Genomic DNA, 17708 nt, shown 5'->3' with positions numbered 1-17708 from the left:
AAATGAAAGTAAGGCAGGGAGGAAAAAAAGTGGAAGCAAAGAAGGCAGGTGGGAAGGGAAGAAAGACAACAGATGGGTAAAAGGAAGGAATGAGGGATAATAGCAAAGAAGGGAGGCAGGAAAGACAAGCATTGAAAATGCAATAGGTCTCGCCTTTGATTAAGTTAAAGCCATTTGCTTTGCTAATGGTTTTGTATAGCAAAGCAAATGGCTTTAACTTAAGGATTGGCGAGACCTATTGCATTTTTAATGCTTATTCTAAATTGGTCTCAGATTTATTGGGTGTGTGTCTAATTCATTGCCTTTAAGTACAATATATTCTTAGCACTACCCTCTATTAAGCCAAACTGCCTGCCCACACCACCTCTAAAGAGAGTTGGTATAATCTACTTTTGCGTCCATAAACCAATTGGGGACACACTGTACTCTCTGCACAGTGTACTTTGTTTTAGTACACTATATAGAGAGCCAGGTTCCTACAGAAGCCCACCACACTCCTCTCCCTATTCAAGAAGCACTCTGCTGACCCATCCATGCTCGCCAATGTCAGATCAATCTCCCTGTTACTGTATACTTTTCCAAAGTACTAAAGAAACTCATCAGCAGATGCCTCACCATGCATCTCAGTGACAACTCCTCAACATCATACAGTCCAGTTTCAGACTCAACCGCGGCACAGAAATGGCCCTTATCGCCGCTACAGACAACATACACGCTCCTGAACAGAGGAGTCACAGCTGCCCTCACCTTCCAGGACCGTGCCGCAGCTTTTGACACGGGTTCCCACCCTTTCCAACATTCTGCACAAGATTGGAATCCAAGAACTTGCTCTCTGCTGGATTTGTGTCTTCCTGACTAGGAATGCACAGTCATTTAGCTTGCCCTCTACTCTTCAGACACCAGCAGCAGCATCTATGTGGTACTGCAAGTTTCAAGACTCAGCCTTACAATCTTCAACATATTAATGATCTCACTAACAAGCATCGTCCACACACATGGTATTATCCGCACCTACGACATTGACATCCTTTCAAACGACTGCAACAACCAAATCATTCTCTCCCTCTAGGACAAGACAACCAACAACTGGAACATCCACTACCTGCAAATTTGCTAACTGAATGAAGGATTGCCTCACACATCGACATGGTGGAAGTCTTGATATTCAGGAAGAACACCTCACCATGGCATTCCACCTGGAGGCCGACTGAACTAGAACTTGTACCCACCACCCGATCAAAAGCAAACTCAACACGATTGCCCAAGTCAGTGCCTTTACAGCTTTCTGCTTCCACACTGAAGATGCTGACGACCATTTTCAAATGGCTCCTGACTAGAACAAGCCATCAAACTCCTCATCGCTAGCAAACTGGTCTTCAGGATCACCCTCTACACCAGGATCAGCACACAACTTGCCAAACGACTACAAACCATTCAGAACTTGGCAGCCAGTTTCACATTCATCCTCCCAAGCCGCTTAAATTCACACTGCACCTCAAGGAGCTCCACTGGCTGCCCTACACACTTATGAGCACAGTTTAAACTCCACATTCGTAACTTCAGAGTACTACACAACACTCTTTTTGCCTCAATAGGCGCATCTCCTTTAAAAAACCATCCAGCCACCTCCTCTCAGCTGGACTCCCATACATAGACAGAACCTAGTTTGGCGGTCAGGCATTCTAACTCGCTCCTAAAGCGTCGGTGAGCATCCTCCAGCTCCGTTCTGGAGTTCTGCAAGAAGCTGAAGACCTGATTCTTCAAATGTTTTCTCCTGCCGCACTAGGCGAGGCTAGACTCTCACCTGCTCAGCACCAGGTTACTGCCTCGGTTGATTGTGCGCTTCACAAATAAACATAACAGGTCTCATGGAGAGAGTTGCTAAAAATGCTGTTTATGTGCATGGAAATGGGCTGTAAGATGCAAGTGTAGGTATTAAACTTGCACCTGGGGATCTTGCTGGTTTTCTCTCATGAAATGTTAGAATGGTTGTGTTGCATCTGTCAGAAGTGTTCCAGGGAAAATGTTTCTAGAATTAATGGAGAATCTCCCAAGGATATGCGTAGGGTCTAGGTTATTGAAATACCAAAACAGGATCCTTTCACAATGAATTGTACGTTCCTGCTTCACCATTAGTTCAGATCCATCAGTCTGTCGATTTTGTGACAAATACTGTTGTTTGGGTGGTAGGGTAAGAGCAAGTTTTAGGTTATGGGGATTATGATGTGCAGATAGTTTTTGCACATCATAATCGCCATATGATGCGAAAGAAATGTTATGATGTGTACTTATGTTGTAATGCTGTCTGATTACATTATGCATCATAGAGAAAGAGAGCGATGGTAAAAGCACAGTTAGTGTTATTCCTAAGGAATCACTGACACCAAGACTGCCTACTAGGGAGATCTTGTCTGGTGTAAACGCAGGACACCACTTTAGTCGCTTTAGCTGTACTGGGCCTATTAGTCCATTGGTGGGCCCCACAGTTCAATTTTCAAATTATAACTAGGGCATCGGTAAAAATTTACATTTTATTTCCTGGAATGTGGCCGGTTTAGCCGCAAAATATGCTGATGAGTGGCTCCAATTTATTAGATCTTTTAACACTATTTGTAATCAGGAGTACGGGGAGATTGAAAATATTTTTTTCCTCAAGGATTACAAAATGTTCTTCCTCCCGGCAGAGGGTTCAAGAACGAAAAGAGCAAGGGGAGGCTTAGTCAACCTTCAGACCTGAATCCCACAAAAAATATTTTTGGTCTCATTAGAATGTTCTAATCTGTGAAGAACATTTAATTTGCATTTGGCTTTTGTCTTTTCATGCCTTTATTTGTAACAAAAGAATAATATAATTAATTTATGTTTTATTGCATTGTGCTTTTTCAATAAGACATGCATTTTTTCTTTTCTCAGAACTGACAATGGCAGAGATGCGTCAGAGTCTGGAGCAAGAACGTGATCGGCTTATAGCTGAGGTAAAGAAGCAGATGGAGATGGAAAAGCAACAGTCTGTAGATGAAACCAAGAAGAAACAGTGGTGTGCGAACTGTAAAAAGGAGGCAATCTTCTATTGCTGCTGGAATACTAGCTACTGTGATTACCCTTGCCAGCAGGCGCACTGGCCAGAACATATGAAATCCTGTACTCAATCCGGTAAGCCGAAAAGATTGGAAATTACAGTCCTTATGCATATTATCTGCATCTTTCATCCTACTTTGTGTTGAGCACATTCTAACCAATGGCTCTTTATGAAACCTATTATTGTTCATTGCTAATCTATCACTTTCTATCACAATTTTTGTTGTAGTGTTATAAAGCGTATGCAACGACATAGTGACTTAGAAGTGACGAACATTACAAAAATTGAAGCATAAATTACATTGAAGGCTTTAATACATCTGAAGCATCATTCGGTGCAGTCTTTAGATCTGTGATATAAACCCCATCTCAGATTACTTTAAAATAAATACTGGACCAGGACTCGAGCATTCCACATCCAGGGCGACTTCCAATGCATATATTTGTGGCATTTCACTTTCCAAACGTGTCGGTGTCCTGAAATCCATTAGAATAAAATGGCTGCAAATTGAAAATCTTTAAATTCACTAAAAGAAACTTATAGTAAAACACTTGATTCAGAGAGTTTAGCTGCAATCAGTCAACATAAGTTGCTTTTCAGGAAAGTGGCTGACCATGAGGGGCTGTTCCTGGGCAAACATGTGATGACCTGTCATTGCGGGCTTCGAGTGTTCCGGTAAGACTCTTTCTTGGTTTCTCTGACAAACTATGTGACAAACAAATAACTAGCTTCTTTGCATGCCTGAAGGGGGCATGGTCACCAGCAATGACGAGATCCTTAATATCTGTGTCCCCTTCTATGCCAGCCAGTACACCTCGGAGAATACCCCACCACACCAGTAAACTTACTTATGGGAATGTTACTGGCATGGTTTGACACACATTCCGCATTCTAGTTTCCGGGCCCTTAGATATTCCTGAGATTTAAAAAAAGCAATAGATGCACTGGCAAGTGAGAGTGGCATGGTGGCCTTACAAAGAATCTCCTGATATGCTTGAAGTTTAGAATGAGGCTCTTGAATTTGGTGCCTTACCCCTCTAAGCTAGGGAGGCTGTCATTTTACACTTTAAACCCGGTAAAGAAGTCACAGAATATACACCTTATTGCCCCTTTTGCTCCTAAATCTGTATTAAAAAAACCTAATGATAATTGTCATCAATTGACTCATGCCACTAATTGACAAATTGTTCCTACCTGACTGACCCGACAGGATTTGCATCCAGCAGAGCCATGTTTTATAACCTGTGCACTTTCGTTGTGCTGCTTATCCAAACCTCACCTGAAATTGGTGCTGTCTCAGTCTCACTAGATGCAGAGAAAACATAGGACTCATTGAAGCGGCATTTGTTAAATATCACCCTTCAGAAAATGACAGTCTGGACTTACTCTATGTGATTAAACCCACTGCTAAAATGTTTGTAAACCAATATCTGTCCTCTGGTTTCCAGATCAGTAGGGGGAATGGACAGAGTTGTATCTCTCCATCCTTTCTGTTTGCAATTTACTTTGCTGGCATGTTGCTTGTGAGAACACCCCTCTTGTAGAGGCATACCCTTCGATGAAAGAGGATTCATTTTGTTACTATATGCGGATGCCATAATGTTCTTCTGAACTTCAGCATCTCTCTGGTTCTCAATTAAATTTTCTTTGGCCATCTCTCAGCTGTCTATGTTCATTGGGGAAATCTGAGATTTGTTTTAACCCTGACCGCACAATGCTCATAGCCCAACCTCCTCCGCAAATTACTGGAATGTTCTGTCCGTTATCTGTGAATCTGAATACAAAAAGACGAAGATAGTGATAACTTTGAACCAGCTATTAAGCAATTAGCTAACTGAATTGAGCAGTGGATCACTCTTTAAATGTCCCTGGTACGCAGAGTTGCAGTAATGCAAATGTTTGTGTTCTAAATTCGTATACCCACTTAATAATATCCTAGCACCTCTTAGCAAGGCCTTTTTTCATGTATATCTGCTCTTTGCTATCCAGGCTGGTTTAAGACATGTGGTTGACCCTGTTTAAACTGGACAGTGCTTACACTACCGTATTAAGTTTTATCACATTATTAAGTTGTTTTTTTACATACCTGACAATAGAGATACACTACAAGGTGCTACAGGCCCAGTTCACCAGTTTGCACAGAAGGTCACCCACCAAGTTTCTAACCCTTGTCTACTGAGCAACCACGAATTGGAGGGCTTTTAAATGTATAGAGTTCCAACCGAAGACCCTGTAGGCGAGAGAGAAATTGAGGTGCGCTCATTACGTCATGGCAGTGTCACAAAAAACATTGTTGAAGGACTTTGGGCTGTTCGAGTGTCCAAGGTAGTGGAGGTAGAAGATACCACTGTCAAGGAGGTTGTCAAAATGGTGTGAGAAAAGGCGGCAAAGAAGTTACCAAAGGATAGCGTGCTGAATAATTCCATGTAACACAAGGGAGTGGGACTGCCCCGAAACATTAGGACTCAAAACTGGAAGACGTTTCGTTGATGGTAAGCACATAGAAAAGGAAATTCATGTGTCAAGACTGAAAGATGCCACTGGTGATTAATCCTCAGACCTACCCTTGACTACAGAATGTTATCTAGAGCGCAGGACGAACAAAACAAAGAGCTCCTATAGAAGAAAGCCTCGGTGTGGAAGAGGAAGAGATAAATGCTTGTCGTCGAACAAAGACCTCAACATAGCGAGACAGAAACAAAGGGAGTTAGATGATTCACACAAGGGATAACGCATTCCGCTAAGGCCCAGACAGAATTTCAACAAGACATGGTGCAGGTGGATCTAGAGCCTCTTACGTCACTTGAGCCCCAAAAGGTGGAAGAGGAGCTCTTCTACGCAGAGAAAGCCACAGACGAAGGTCAGTTTGATCATGAGCCCTCTACTAGACAGAGTGAGAGCACAGGAAGTTGGACATGGGGCAAAACATGGAGAGGTCGCGTCCAACCAATGGCACATTGCAAACTCTAACGCTCTCCTTAATAGCTATGGTCACCAGTAGAGATATGGGGGAGCTGAATTAACAACACCTAGAGTAGACTAAAGCAGGACAAAGAGGCTCATTCATGAGGGTAAGTCAATTTCAAACACATGTCGGGATTAGATGAGGTGACCTCAGCATGCTTTGGAAAGTGGCCACTTTAAGGAGACATGTTTTGCTAAGAGTCTGATTCCTCCACTTAAAGGGAGATGCTGGCTGGTAATCAAATAGCTGTCAGCCCTCCAAAGCTTCAGGAGGATGTACAGCTGCTGGACGGGTTGGGTCTTTGCAACTGTTGTGACAGCAGCAGGCAGGCTTGGTTTGGTGCCAATTCCAGTGCTGGTCCACAGTTCTCGTATTTTCGGCTCTTCTTGGACCTTCAGTTCCCAGTAGGCGAATTTGGGATCCTAGTGTCAGTGGGCCACCTAAATAATGAATTTAGGGGCGTTGAAGGGAGTGCAAGATTGTACAGTCTATACAGGGAGTGTGCCATGCTGTTTTTTAACAAGGGTTTGCACACTTTCATGCTTCCGGCAATGGCAGGCTGCATGAAGTTTGTGTGTGGGTCCCTTAGGGTGGCATATTACATGCTGGAGCCCTTAGAGACCCTCTTTAGTGCCTATGCCCTCGGTACCAGGGGTACCATTTACTAGGGACTTACAGGAGTACCAACGTTCTTGCTAATTGGTGAACAGTTGATCATGTCTTTGTTTTAGGGAAAGAGCACTGGGACCTTGGTTAGCAGGGACCTAGTGCACATCAGTTGAAAAACATCAGTATCAGTGGTAAAGAGTGGGGGTGACAATGACAAAAAAGGCCACTTTCTTACAGGGGATTATTTTATACTACTTACAAGAAACCAATCCATTCAGGAAAGCAAACCAATTCTTGATTTCCTTCTTGTCGGCAGACAAATGCTCATTGGTCAGCAAAATAACCATTGAAAGGTGGATAGCCTTAACAATCCAGACATGCTATAACAGCTGGCATGGTGCTAGTACAGAGACGGAGAGCGCTCTCAACAAGGAAAAAATGGGTTACACTAGCATTTATGGCAGTCACGTGGTCGTCTGTACACACCTTCTTAAAACAGTATAGTGTGGATATCCAAGCAAACCGAAGCATAGATGGGGCAGAAAGTACTAAGGCAAATGTTTGCATTCAATTAATTATTTCAGGCCAGCCTCCCAAGAGGGGAGAATATCGTTACATAATCCTTACATCATCCATGCAAAAGATTCACTCTGCAAAACAAAATGGCCACTTATCAGTTGAACCGTTTTTGCAGCGTGAAGAATTTTCTGGATCTGATAGAGGCATCTAGCCGCAGATTCCTTAACCTAAAATGTCCCCCAGGCACCAGCCTGGATCTGGAGATTTCTCAGCAGTACCTCTGCGTGCCGGGGGACAGCATCGGATGGCTCCGCCCTGACGTCGTCCACGGATATGACGTCAGTGGAGCCATTTAAGTCCCTCCTGGCCCGCTGACGTCCGTTTTCTTCTTTTACACGCTGCAACGTGGATCCAGGAGAAGCTGTTCCTCGGGCCACTTTTTGTTTTTGGCTTTATCGATGCCTTTTCGCGTCCGGAACAGTGTGCGATGCCTTCGGGCTTCAAGGCGTAGGAAACCTGTATGCGGCAGATGTTGGTGATGGATTCACATGCCATTTGTATGTGGTATTTGGGCGAGCACCACAACTCAGAGGAGTGCGACGCATGTAAGAGGATGAAACCGAAGTCCTCGGGGGAGCGCCGGATGAAAGTGCTGTCTGCCCGGATGTCCCGTTCGGAGGCTAAGTGGCGTCGATCCCCAACTTCTGCTGGGGCTCCTACTCGGTGCAGATCGCGAAGCTAGTCCTGTGGACGCTGTTCGCCTTCCACAGATAGGCACAAAAAGTCAAAATCATGGAGGCCGTCAGCCTCGCGTAGCCGTGACGCTGGTACCCATTCCTCACGGCCTTTACTGGAGACGGCCCCACAGCAGTCGACCCTCACCTATCAGCCATTTCCTGGTGAAGGAGCGACTAGGGCCCAGATGGAGGCCTATTTTCAGCCTTTGCAGGCCATCTTTGGGTCAACCCCTCTCCCTGGTGCGCCTTCAGGCACCACAGAGGTGGTAGGGACTCTGATCGGGAGCTCACCAGCGGGTCCGCCCTCGGCGCCGATCGAGTGCCCTGGCTCAGTTTCCAGAGCCATTGACATGTCAGGACGCAGCCCAGTTATGATGTCGGGCAACAGTCCGGTGGGGTTTCCTGTGAAGACGTTGGTGCCATCCGCAGCAGGGGATTTGTGTACCACTCGAAACCGTCCTACACCACAATCACCCATAGCGGTAGACGTCGATTCGGCGCCATCCTGGCGCTGCTCAGTGGAGACACCCTTGATGGTGGTAGATGTTGATACGGCGCCATCTCGACATCGTTCGACACTTCACACGCCTTTTTATTTCCTCTACACATGGAGGATGAGGCCCCGGCTGCTTCATACTCCCCGGTGCTGCAGGGAGAATCTGCACCTACTGGTTGAGTTAAGCCCTTGGATGCTCTTGAGCATCTTCGGGCGGAGGGTTCATTGACCCTTGGAGGGCACATTAGTCTGCAGTCGTCCCTTACTTATGACTTGGAGTCACCCCTCAGGATGGCGACAGCGGCCAGTGCAGCGTTTGCTAGGGTCATTCGCACAGCTGCTGATATTTTAAGATTTCAGCCTCCTGCTGTATGTCTGCCTGCAGACCCCTTGTTGGATCTGCTCCAACAAGGCAGTGCTAATATTGAGCCCTTGCTGCCATTTGGTGAGTCATTGTATGACATCCTTCTAGGGTCTTGGGCACGTCCCTCTTCGGGAGACCCTGTGGAGTGTGCCATCGGACATAGTCACCGACCTGCTTCGGATGATCCTGTTGGTCTGTCCCTACACCCTAGGGCTCAAGGGCTGGTTGTTAAAACCGCTTCAGCTGTGCTGCAGTTGCAGTCTCCTCCTTTGCTTCCACCGACTAGAGAATCCCGGTGGTTGGAGGCATGTGGCTGAAATTTGTGTTCGAGGCATGTGGGCTGCTGACATTCATATCTGTGCATAGATCGCCGCCTAGTGTTGGGTCCGGATGATTGCACATTGTTGTCCTGGAAGAGTCTTCGAAGTATCACGAGATAGGTGGCTCCTCCCCTGGACTACAGTGCGCATGGGCATCCTCTCCATCCTCAGATTGTTTTTTTCCGCCATTGGGTTCGGATGTGCTTATCTTAGCTCAAGTTCGGAAAACTCTCCTTAAGGCCAAAAGCCTTTAGATATCGTCGGTATTGTTTGCGTTCGGTATCGATAAATTGTTATACTTATTCACCCTTCTCGGACCGAGTTTCGGTCCGAACATCGATCGACGTTCGAAGATGGTATCGAGGACTCCCTTCAAGAGATGTCCTCTATGTCATGCGAAATATCCACACATCGATGTCCATCCGGTGTGTAACAAATGTTTATCACCGGATCATGATGAGTCCAGGTGTATGGCCTGCGCCCGGTTCCGGTCGAAGAAGACGCTTCGGACTCGACGGGCGGCTAGATTGGAGGCCAAACAATCGGCGCCTAACCCGGTTAACATATTCAGCACCGAGGATGAAGAAGTCTAGAGCGTCGAAGAGATAGACTCGAACCATGCTTCGGAGCATGAATTCCAATATGACGACGATGATGACGTGATCTTCGAGGACGAAGACGTCGTCGACGAGGTAGGAGACGACGATGAGGCCCTTGGGGCCGAGGAAGATAGCTCAGGCGAGGAGCTAGGCCAACCCGTCGATGCGGAGGCCGAAGGAGATAGTCTTGATAAGGCTCAGGTCGAGGGATCGCCTGCGGGCCTTACCCAAGATCAGTCGGATCGTTCTACAGCCCCGCCTCAAGGCCCGGCTTCGAACATTTCAAAAGAGCCAGAAATAACAAAAAAGACTGCAGTCGATTCAGTGAAATCGAAACCAAAACCAGCACCGGTCAAATCGAAACCGTAAAGTGCAACTGGTTCAGGTCGGTTCGACAGCATCGAAGCCCTCCTAACCGTCGACACAGAAGAAGGACGTCGGAGCCGACCAAAGAAAGAAGGACTTCGGTACCGAGAAACCACAAAAGGACGTCGGCACCGAGAAACAGAGGAAGGCCCTCGGTCCCAAGAAGACGCACCGGCCTATCACACCGAAAGTTGGGGCACCAGCGACCAAGGTCAAGGTGGTCGATCCGGCTGCATCGACACCGAAGAGTGCTGAGCCTGCCAAAATCTCGGATCAACAGGGCATCGATCCCAAACTTCGGATGGAAAACCCGAAGGCTGGAAAGGCACCGGAGACCGCGTCGACGCCTGTCTCCAAAGAGCCTGTCGGTTCCAAAGCACCGTCTGCATTCACGTTGCAGCAGGTGTCGGAGTCCCTAAAGCGCATCAGGGAACGGGCCACTCTCGAACTGAAAACAGGTCCCGGACCGCACAAGGTCGCAAAGGCTCACTCGGCGCCGGCACCGATCAAGTTCGGATTGCTACCAACAGGGGCACCGAAGATGTTCGAACTCAGGAAAAGTATCGAACAACCAATGCCAGGGCCCACGGAAAGACCCGATGTCGAAGACTCACAGGACCAGTTTATCGACGCCGACACTGGTAGGCTGTTGTTCCGCAAGCGGAGAATTATTCCAGAAAAGGCTTTGGACTCGTACAAAATTCCACTGAAGAGGAAAACGGCGTCCGGCTCAACACCAGTACTTGTAGAACCTTACCACACCTATGACCAGGAACCACCATCCTTTTCTCCCACACACTCGGAGGCGGATGCAGGAGAGGGCTATATTGGGGATGATACCACTTATCCTGTGGATAATGACCCTGATGAACAACAGCAAGTCCAAGATCAAGCATGGGGAGACCCTAATGACCCAGGAGATCCACAAAATGCTCCTGACACTCATCTTTATAATATCAAACCATCACCCACTGAAGATGCTGCTGCTTTTAACGCCCTCATTGAAAGGGCGGCTGCCAGTCACGGAGTGGAACTTCATTCTGACTCTGTGGAGGAGGATTTCTTGGTGGACACGTTCTCCACGTCAGAAAGAAAGGTTAAGACTCTGCCAATGTTAAAAGGGCTTATTAAACATGCTAAGGACATCTTTAAGGAGACAACCAGGGCACGGGTATTGAACCCGAGAATAGAGAAAAAATACAAACCAGCCCCAGGAGACCCAATGTACATTAAGGGTCAATTGCCGTTGGACTCCATGGTAGTTTTGAATGCTCGCAAGAGAGCTAACTCGCAAACTACAGGTGATGCTCCCCCTCCAGACAAGGAGTCCAAAGTGCTAGAAACATCGGGCAAAAGGATAGCGGCACAAGCAGCAAACATCTGGCGCATTGCCAACACTCAGGCACTCCTGGCCCGATACGACAGGTCACACTACGATACCCTAGAAACACTGCTAGAACTCCTACCAGATGAATACAAAGATGGAGCGGAGCTCCTCATCAGAGAGGGACAACTCATTAGAAATGCGTCCATCAAATGCGCACTAGATGCAGCTGACACTGCAGCACGGGCAATCAACACTAGTGTGATGTTGAGGAGGCACGCATGGCTGAGAATATCCGGTTTCAAACCTGAGATTCAAAATAATATCTTGAATCAACCAGTCAACCCAGACTCTTTATTTGACCCCGAGGTTGACGCTACACTGGAAAAGATTAAAAAGGACACTGAAACTGCGAAATCTATGGGGGCTCTACAGTCGCAGCAGTTTCGGAGTGGCTCCTTTCGTCGCCCCGGGAATCGAGGAGCAGCTAGAGGTCAGGGGTCCCAGCAGCAGTACAGTAAAGGAGGTACCCAGAGTACCTATAATAAAAACAATAGGGGTTGATATCGTGGATCCAGCACCAAAGGCAGAGGACGGGGACACAACAACACCAGGTCCTCCGCCACTAACAAACAGTGACGTCTTGTCACTGCCCCCCGCCCACATAACACCGGTTGGGGGGAGACTCCAACGGTTCCTGCCAGTCTGGAGATCCATCACCACAGACATGTGGGTCACAGATATTGTCCAGTACGGTTCTTGTCTGGAATTAACATCCAATCCACCCAACATACCACCAAGACACCGTCCTATGTCCGCAGAGTACTTGACGTTATTGCAGCAAGAAGTACCAAGTATGCTGCAGAAAGACGCCATAGAGCTCGTGCCTGTGGAACAGCGAGGGTCAGGGGTGTACTCTCTGTACTTCTTAATCCCAAAAAAGGACGGGTCTCTCAGACCTATACTGGACCTGAGACCTCTCAACCAATACATTTTGTCAGAGCATTTTCATATGCTCACCCTCCAGCAGGTTCTACCGTTACTCAGTCAGGGAGACTTCCTAGCAACACTGGATTTGAAGGATGCGTATTTCCACATACCCATACACCCGTTACACAGAAAATATCTCAGGTTCACTCTTCAGGATCAGCATTATCAGTTCAAAGTACTCCCTTTCGGAGTAACAACGGCGCCCAGAGTCTTTACCAAGTGCCTAGCGACAGTGGCTGCACATTTAAGGAGGCCGCACATTCACGTCTTCCCTTACCTGGACGACTGGCTTGTTCAGGCGAAGTCAGCCCAGCAGTGTGCCAGCCACATATCCCACACCATACACCTTCTTCACAGTCTGGGATTCTCACTAAATTATCCAAAGTCACATCTTCAACCCGCCCACGTACGGCAGTACCTGGGCGCAACCATAGACACTCTGGCTGCCAAAGCTCAGCCAAATTTAGTAAGGATCAACAGCATGCAACTGCTGATAAAAAAAAGTTCAGACCTCAACACTCCCTTCCAGCGCGAGTGTTCATGCAATTGATAGGCATGATGGCCTCCTGCATCTTCATAGTCCCGCACGCGAGACTGCATATGCGCCCGCTTCAGGAGTGCTTGGCACGTCAATGGAATCAGACTCAAGGACAGTTGAAAGACCTAGTGTTGATGAGCTGTCGGGCATACAACTCTCTGCATTGGTGGAATCCACAAAACCTTTGCAAAGGCCGACCGTTCCAAGAGCCTGTTCCACAGATAATACTGACGGCGGACGCGTCTCTCCAGGGATGGGGAGCTCATGTACTCAATTACACAGTGCAGGGACTATGGACGACACAGCAACAGAAGATGCACATCAACCTTCTGGAACTGATGGCAATCTTCCTGGCAATGAAGGCATTCACAGTACACTTGTGCAACAAAGTCGTGTTGATCTGGACGGACAACAGGACTGCCATGTACTACATACAGAAGCAGGGAGGAACACACTCTCCACAGTTGTCTCATCTGGCTCCGAGCATGTGGAGGTGGGCCATTCAGAGCAACATGTTCCTCATGGCAGAACACCTCCCGGGCAAGGACAACCAAATGGCGGATCTGCTCAGCAGACACAGCCACAGCCACCAAATGCACGAGTGGGAGCTGCATCCATCAATACTCCAACCGTACTTCCAGCAGTGGGGTCATCCAGAGATAGACCTATTCGCCACAAGGGAAAACGCAAAATGCCACAGCTTTGCCGCCAGGTTCCCGCACCCACAGTCGCAGGGCAATGCGATATGGATGAACTGGTCAGGCAGATTTGCGTACGCTTTTCCCCCAGCGCCATTAATACCGCTAGTGGCACGCAAACTAAGGCAACACTCAATGACACTCATCCTAGTTGCTCCAATGTGGGCACGCCAGCCATGGTACACCACGTTCCTAGAACTTTCCGTGGCGCCGCCTCAAAGACTGCGGATAACCCCCAAACTTTTAACACAGAACCATGGCGAAATTCAGCACCCAGATCTGCAACAGCTGAACCTGGCGATCTGGCTCCTGAAGTCTTAGAGTTTGGCTACCTGAACCTGCCTCCAGAATGTATGAATATCATCAAGGAGGCCAGGAGACCCACGACCAGAGCTTGCTATGCGGCTAAATGGAAAAGGTTTGTCATTTACTGTAAAAACAATGACATTAATCCGCTGGATGCATCCATTCAGAACATCATCTGTTACCTGTTACACTTATACCGATGCAATCTGGCATACAGCTCCATCCGTATACATCTAACCGCAATAGCAGCCTATCTTCAAAACAGGCAGCACCTCTCTTTATTCAGAGTACCTGCCATCAAAGCATTCTTGGAGGGACTCAAACGAGTGATTCCTCCAACACACCCACCGGCACCGGTGTGGAACCTGAATGTGGTCCTCACCAGATTGATGGGTCCACCCTTTGAACCTCTACATTCATGTGAGATTCAATTCCTCTCCTGGAAAGTAGCTTTCTTAGTGGCAATCACTTCGTTGAGAAGAGTTAGTGAACTCCAGGCACTAACCATTCAAGAGCCATTCATACAGGTTCACACAAACAGGGTTGTACTACGTACCAACCCCACGTTCATGCCTAAAGTGATATCGCAGTTCCACATGAATCAAACTATTGAACTGCCTGTTTTCTTTCCAAATCCAGACAATGTCGCAAAGAGAATGCTCCATACACTAGATGTAAAGAGGGCCCTCATGTACTATTTAGACAGGACAAAGGTTTTTAGGAAAACAAAACAATTGTTTGTTGCCTTTTCTCCACAACACAAGGGCAACGCCATTTCCAAAGCAGGGATAGCCAGATGGATCGTTAAATGTATTCAAATTTGCTATGAAAAAGCTAAACGCACATTAACGATTCCTCCCAGAGCCCACTCCACACGAAAGTTAGGGGCGTCCATGGCTTTCCTGGGGAACATTCCTTTAGAGGAAATATGTAGAGCAGCCACATGGTCCACTATACATACATTTACTAAACACTGCTGTGTAGATGTGCATTCAAAACAGCAGGCAGCTGTAGGACAGGCTGTTCTCAAGACCCTTTTTCAGACTGCTGCAGCTGGCACTGGTAGCCGCCGCTAATAGAGGGCACTGCTATGTATTCTATGCACAGATATGAATTCAGCAGCCCACATGCCTCGAACCGAATATGCTACTTACCAGTATGCATCTGTTCTTGGCATGTAGGGCTGCTGACATTCATATCGCCCACCCTCCTCCCCGGCGCCTGTAGCGGCTGCAGCACTCAGAATTACTCTATAGCATGGTCATCACTTACTGTATCTACTCCATCACTGCCACAATGGCGAAAAACAATCTGAGGATGGAGAGGATGCCCATGCGCACTGTAGTCCAGGGGAGGAGCCACCTATCTCGTGATACTTCGAAGACTCTTCCAGGACAACAATGTGCAATCATCCGGACCCACCACTAGGCAGCGATCTATGCACAGATATGAATGTCAGCAGCCCTACATGCCAAGAACAGATGCATACTGGTAAGTAGCATATTCGTTATGTCCACTAGTGCGGCCTTCAGGTCTTTAAACATGTCCTGCGCGTTTGCACGGGGTTCTTTTGCCCTTTGGAATTCTGTTGAGCGTCTCCTTCTTTCTCTTCCTGAGGGCCCCAGAGCTGACCTCACTCTGCTCGTTCAGTATGGTCGTGAACTGGCCAAATTTTCTATTAAGTCGGCCAAGGACACAATGGATTCCGTCGCTACAGCTATGACTAGGTCAGTGGCTCCAAGACGTCATGCTTGGTTGCGTGATGGTAGTTTCCCTGACAATGTTCAGGAGAATCTTAAGGACTTACCCTTTGACGGGATCCATCTTTTCGATAGCCATTCGGCAGTCCAGTGCATCATAGCTGGCGTTCAGTAATTGATCTTTGCTTTGGTTCTTTCTTTTGCCGTTGTCTTTTTGTTACGACTTTTCTTGCATTGTTCATGGTGGCAGTGTTTTCACTGCTCTTCTATTCTGTTGCATCATCGGTCTCTGGGTTTGAGCCTTCAATTCCCAGATGGCTTGTACAGCTGGATGGCTGTTTTTGCCCTTATGTTGCATTTTTTCTGCCTTGGAGCTAGTCTCAAGAGATGATCCCTCCTTTTTATGGGGATGTGACATACCCTATGTGGGGTATTAGTTGGTTATTGTATAGCCATTCTACACTACCCCATCAGGAGTTCTTCCTGGATGGTATATTTCCTTGCTGATGATCCGGCTGGGTCTTCCTCGGATTGTTGTCTTCCTGCAATACTCTCTAGGCGGTCCTCTTGTATTTCACACGGTGGGCTTCTGCAATATCTTTTTCGCTTCTTTGACTCTCAAAGTGTTGTTGTGGGACCTTTACAACTAGACGAGCCCACAACAGTGTATTGTTGCTCTGTTTAGAGTTTTAGTTTTTTCCTTCGTGGAAATCCGTCTTTATTAGGGACTAGGATAGCTCAGTAGGAATATATGATGTTACTTAGCAAACCATTACTTCGCAAGTTTTTACATCGCAAATACCATTACTACGCAAGATTTAACTGTGCATGCTTTTAGTTCGCAAATACATTTAAAAGTACTAAAGATGCATTTACTTCGCAGTATATTACTAAGTATACAGCTTCTACGCATTTTTGACTCTTTTACCCTTACCCTCATACACTACATTACCCTACACTACTCAAACACCACTACACTACCCTGAAAACACTAACCTACTCTACACAAACACCACAACACTACCCTAAACCCAAATACACTGCTCAACACTACATAAACACAACCTTAAAACCTAAAAGACAACCCCCTTCACCACAACACTACCCTAAACCCAAATACACTACTCTACATAAACACAACCCTAGAACCTAAAAGACAACCCCCCTGCACGACCACTACCCTAAACCCAAATACACTACGCTACATAAACGCAACCCTAAAACCTAAAAGACAACCCCCTGCATGACCACTACCCTAAACCCTAATACACTACTCTACATTACATAAAAACAAACCTAAAAGACAACCCCCTGCACGACCACTACCCTAAACCCAAATACACTACTCTACACTACATAAACACAACCCTAAAACCTAAAAGACAACCCCCTGCACGACCCCAAGAACTACACTGCCCCACTTACCTCTCTCTCCTCGTGGTCCCTCGCTTGACCATGCTTCCTCTCTTCTCCTGCTTCAGGCGTCGCGAGAGCTGCAAGTCGTTGTTTGAAAACTGAAGCGCCTCCTTTTACAGACAACGATGATGAATAGTCAGCAAAGTAATTGACTTTGCTAAGTAACGGTATATGCGAAGTAGAAGCATGCAAACTTAAAGCATGCGAAGTAAAAGATTCTGCTAAGTAAAAAATGCGTAGTAATGGTAAGTCGTAGTAGTGGACGCGAAATAATGGTAGTTTACCCTCAGTAGTAATGTTCCTGCCTCTGATGATTCAGACTGTTTTCAGAGCATTGTTGGATTAAGCCACGTCTGGCTTTGTTAGGGCATTTTTCTCTGTAGATACCTTTCAAGCCTTTTGCTGTGACTTCCCCTTTGGACTTACAGCCATTGCCTCTTAGGGGCATGTTGTTTCTTTCAATTAAAATCTTTGATTGTGGTTGGTTCTTGTAGCTTTACCTAATCCACGTTCTCTGGGATGGGGGAAGTGTTTTTTTGTCTTCTGCCTCCCTTTCTTGGTTCACACTCCTGCCTGGGTTCCCGTGTCGGCAGTTGGACCGTACCAGATGCGTTGGTCATGCACAATGTTTTGTGCTTTGCTTTCACTAGCAATTCCCATGTAGGGGCTCAGACCCCTCTGC

At 46.9% G+C, this 17708-nt stretch overlaps 1 protein-coding gene across 8 annotated transcripts in view; it reads left to right on the top strand.

The window, feature by feature from the left end:
- ZMYND8 (zinc finger MYND-type containing 8) overlaps window positions 1–17708 on the top strand; it is a 420239-nt gene that overhangs the window by 338402 nt on the left and 64129 nt on the right. For all 8 annotated transcript variants that reach the window (XR_014966854.1, XR_014966853.1, XR_014966852.1 and 5 more), the window contains one exon: window positions 2914–3153. Coding sequence is in view for 5 of the 8 variants with exons in the window: in XM_085619413.1 (XP_085475539.1) it covers window positions 2914–3153 (240 nt within the window). In the remaining 3 variants the exon portion in view is untranslated. The remainder of the gene's footprint in view (window positions 1–2913; window positions 3154–17708) is intronic.

The sequence above is a fragment of the Triturus cristatus genome, chromosome 7, assembly GCF_964204655.1.
Source record: "Triturus cristatus chromosome 7, aTriCri1.1, whole genome shotgun sequence".
NCBI lineage: Eukaryota > Metazoa > Chordata > Amphibia > Caudata > Salamandridae > Triturus > Triturus cristatus.
The sequence above is the reverse complement of the archived record's forward strand: the minus strand, read 5'-3'. Positions and strand labels throughout refer to the sequence as shown.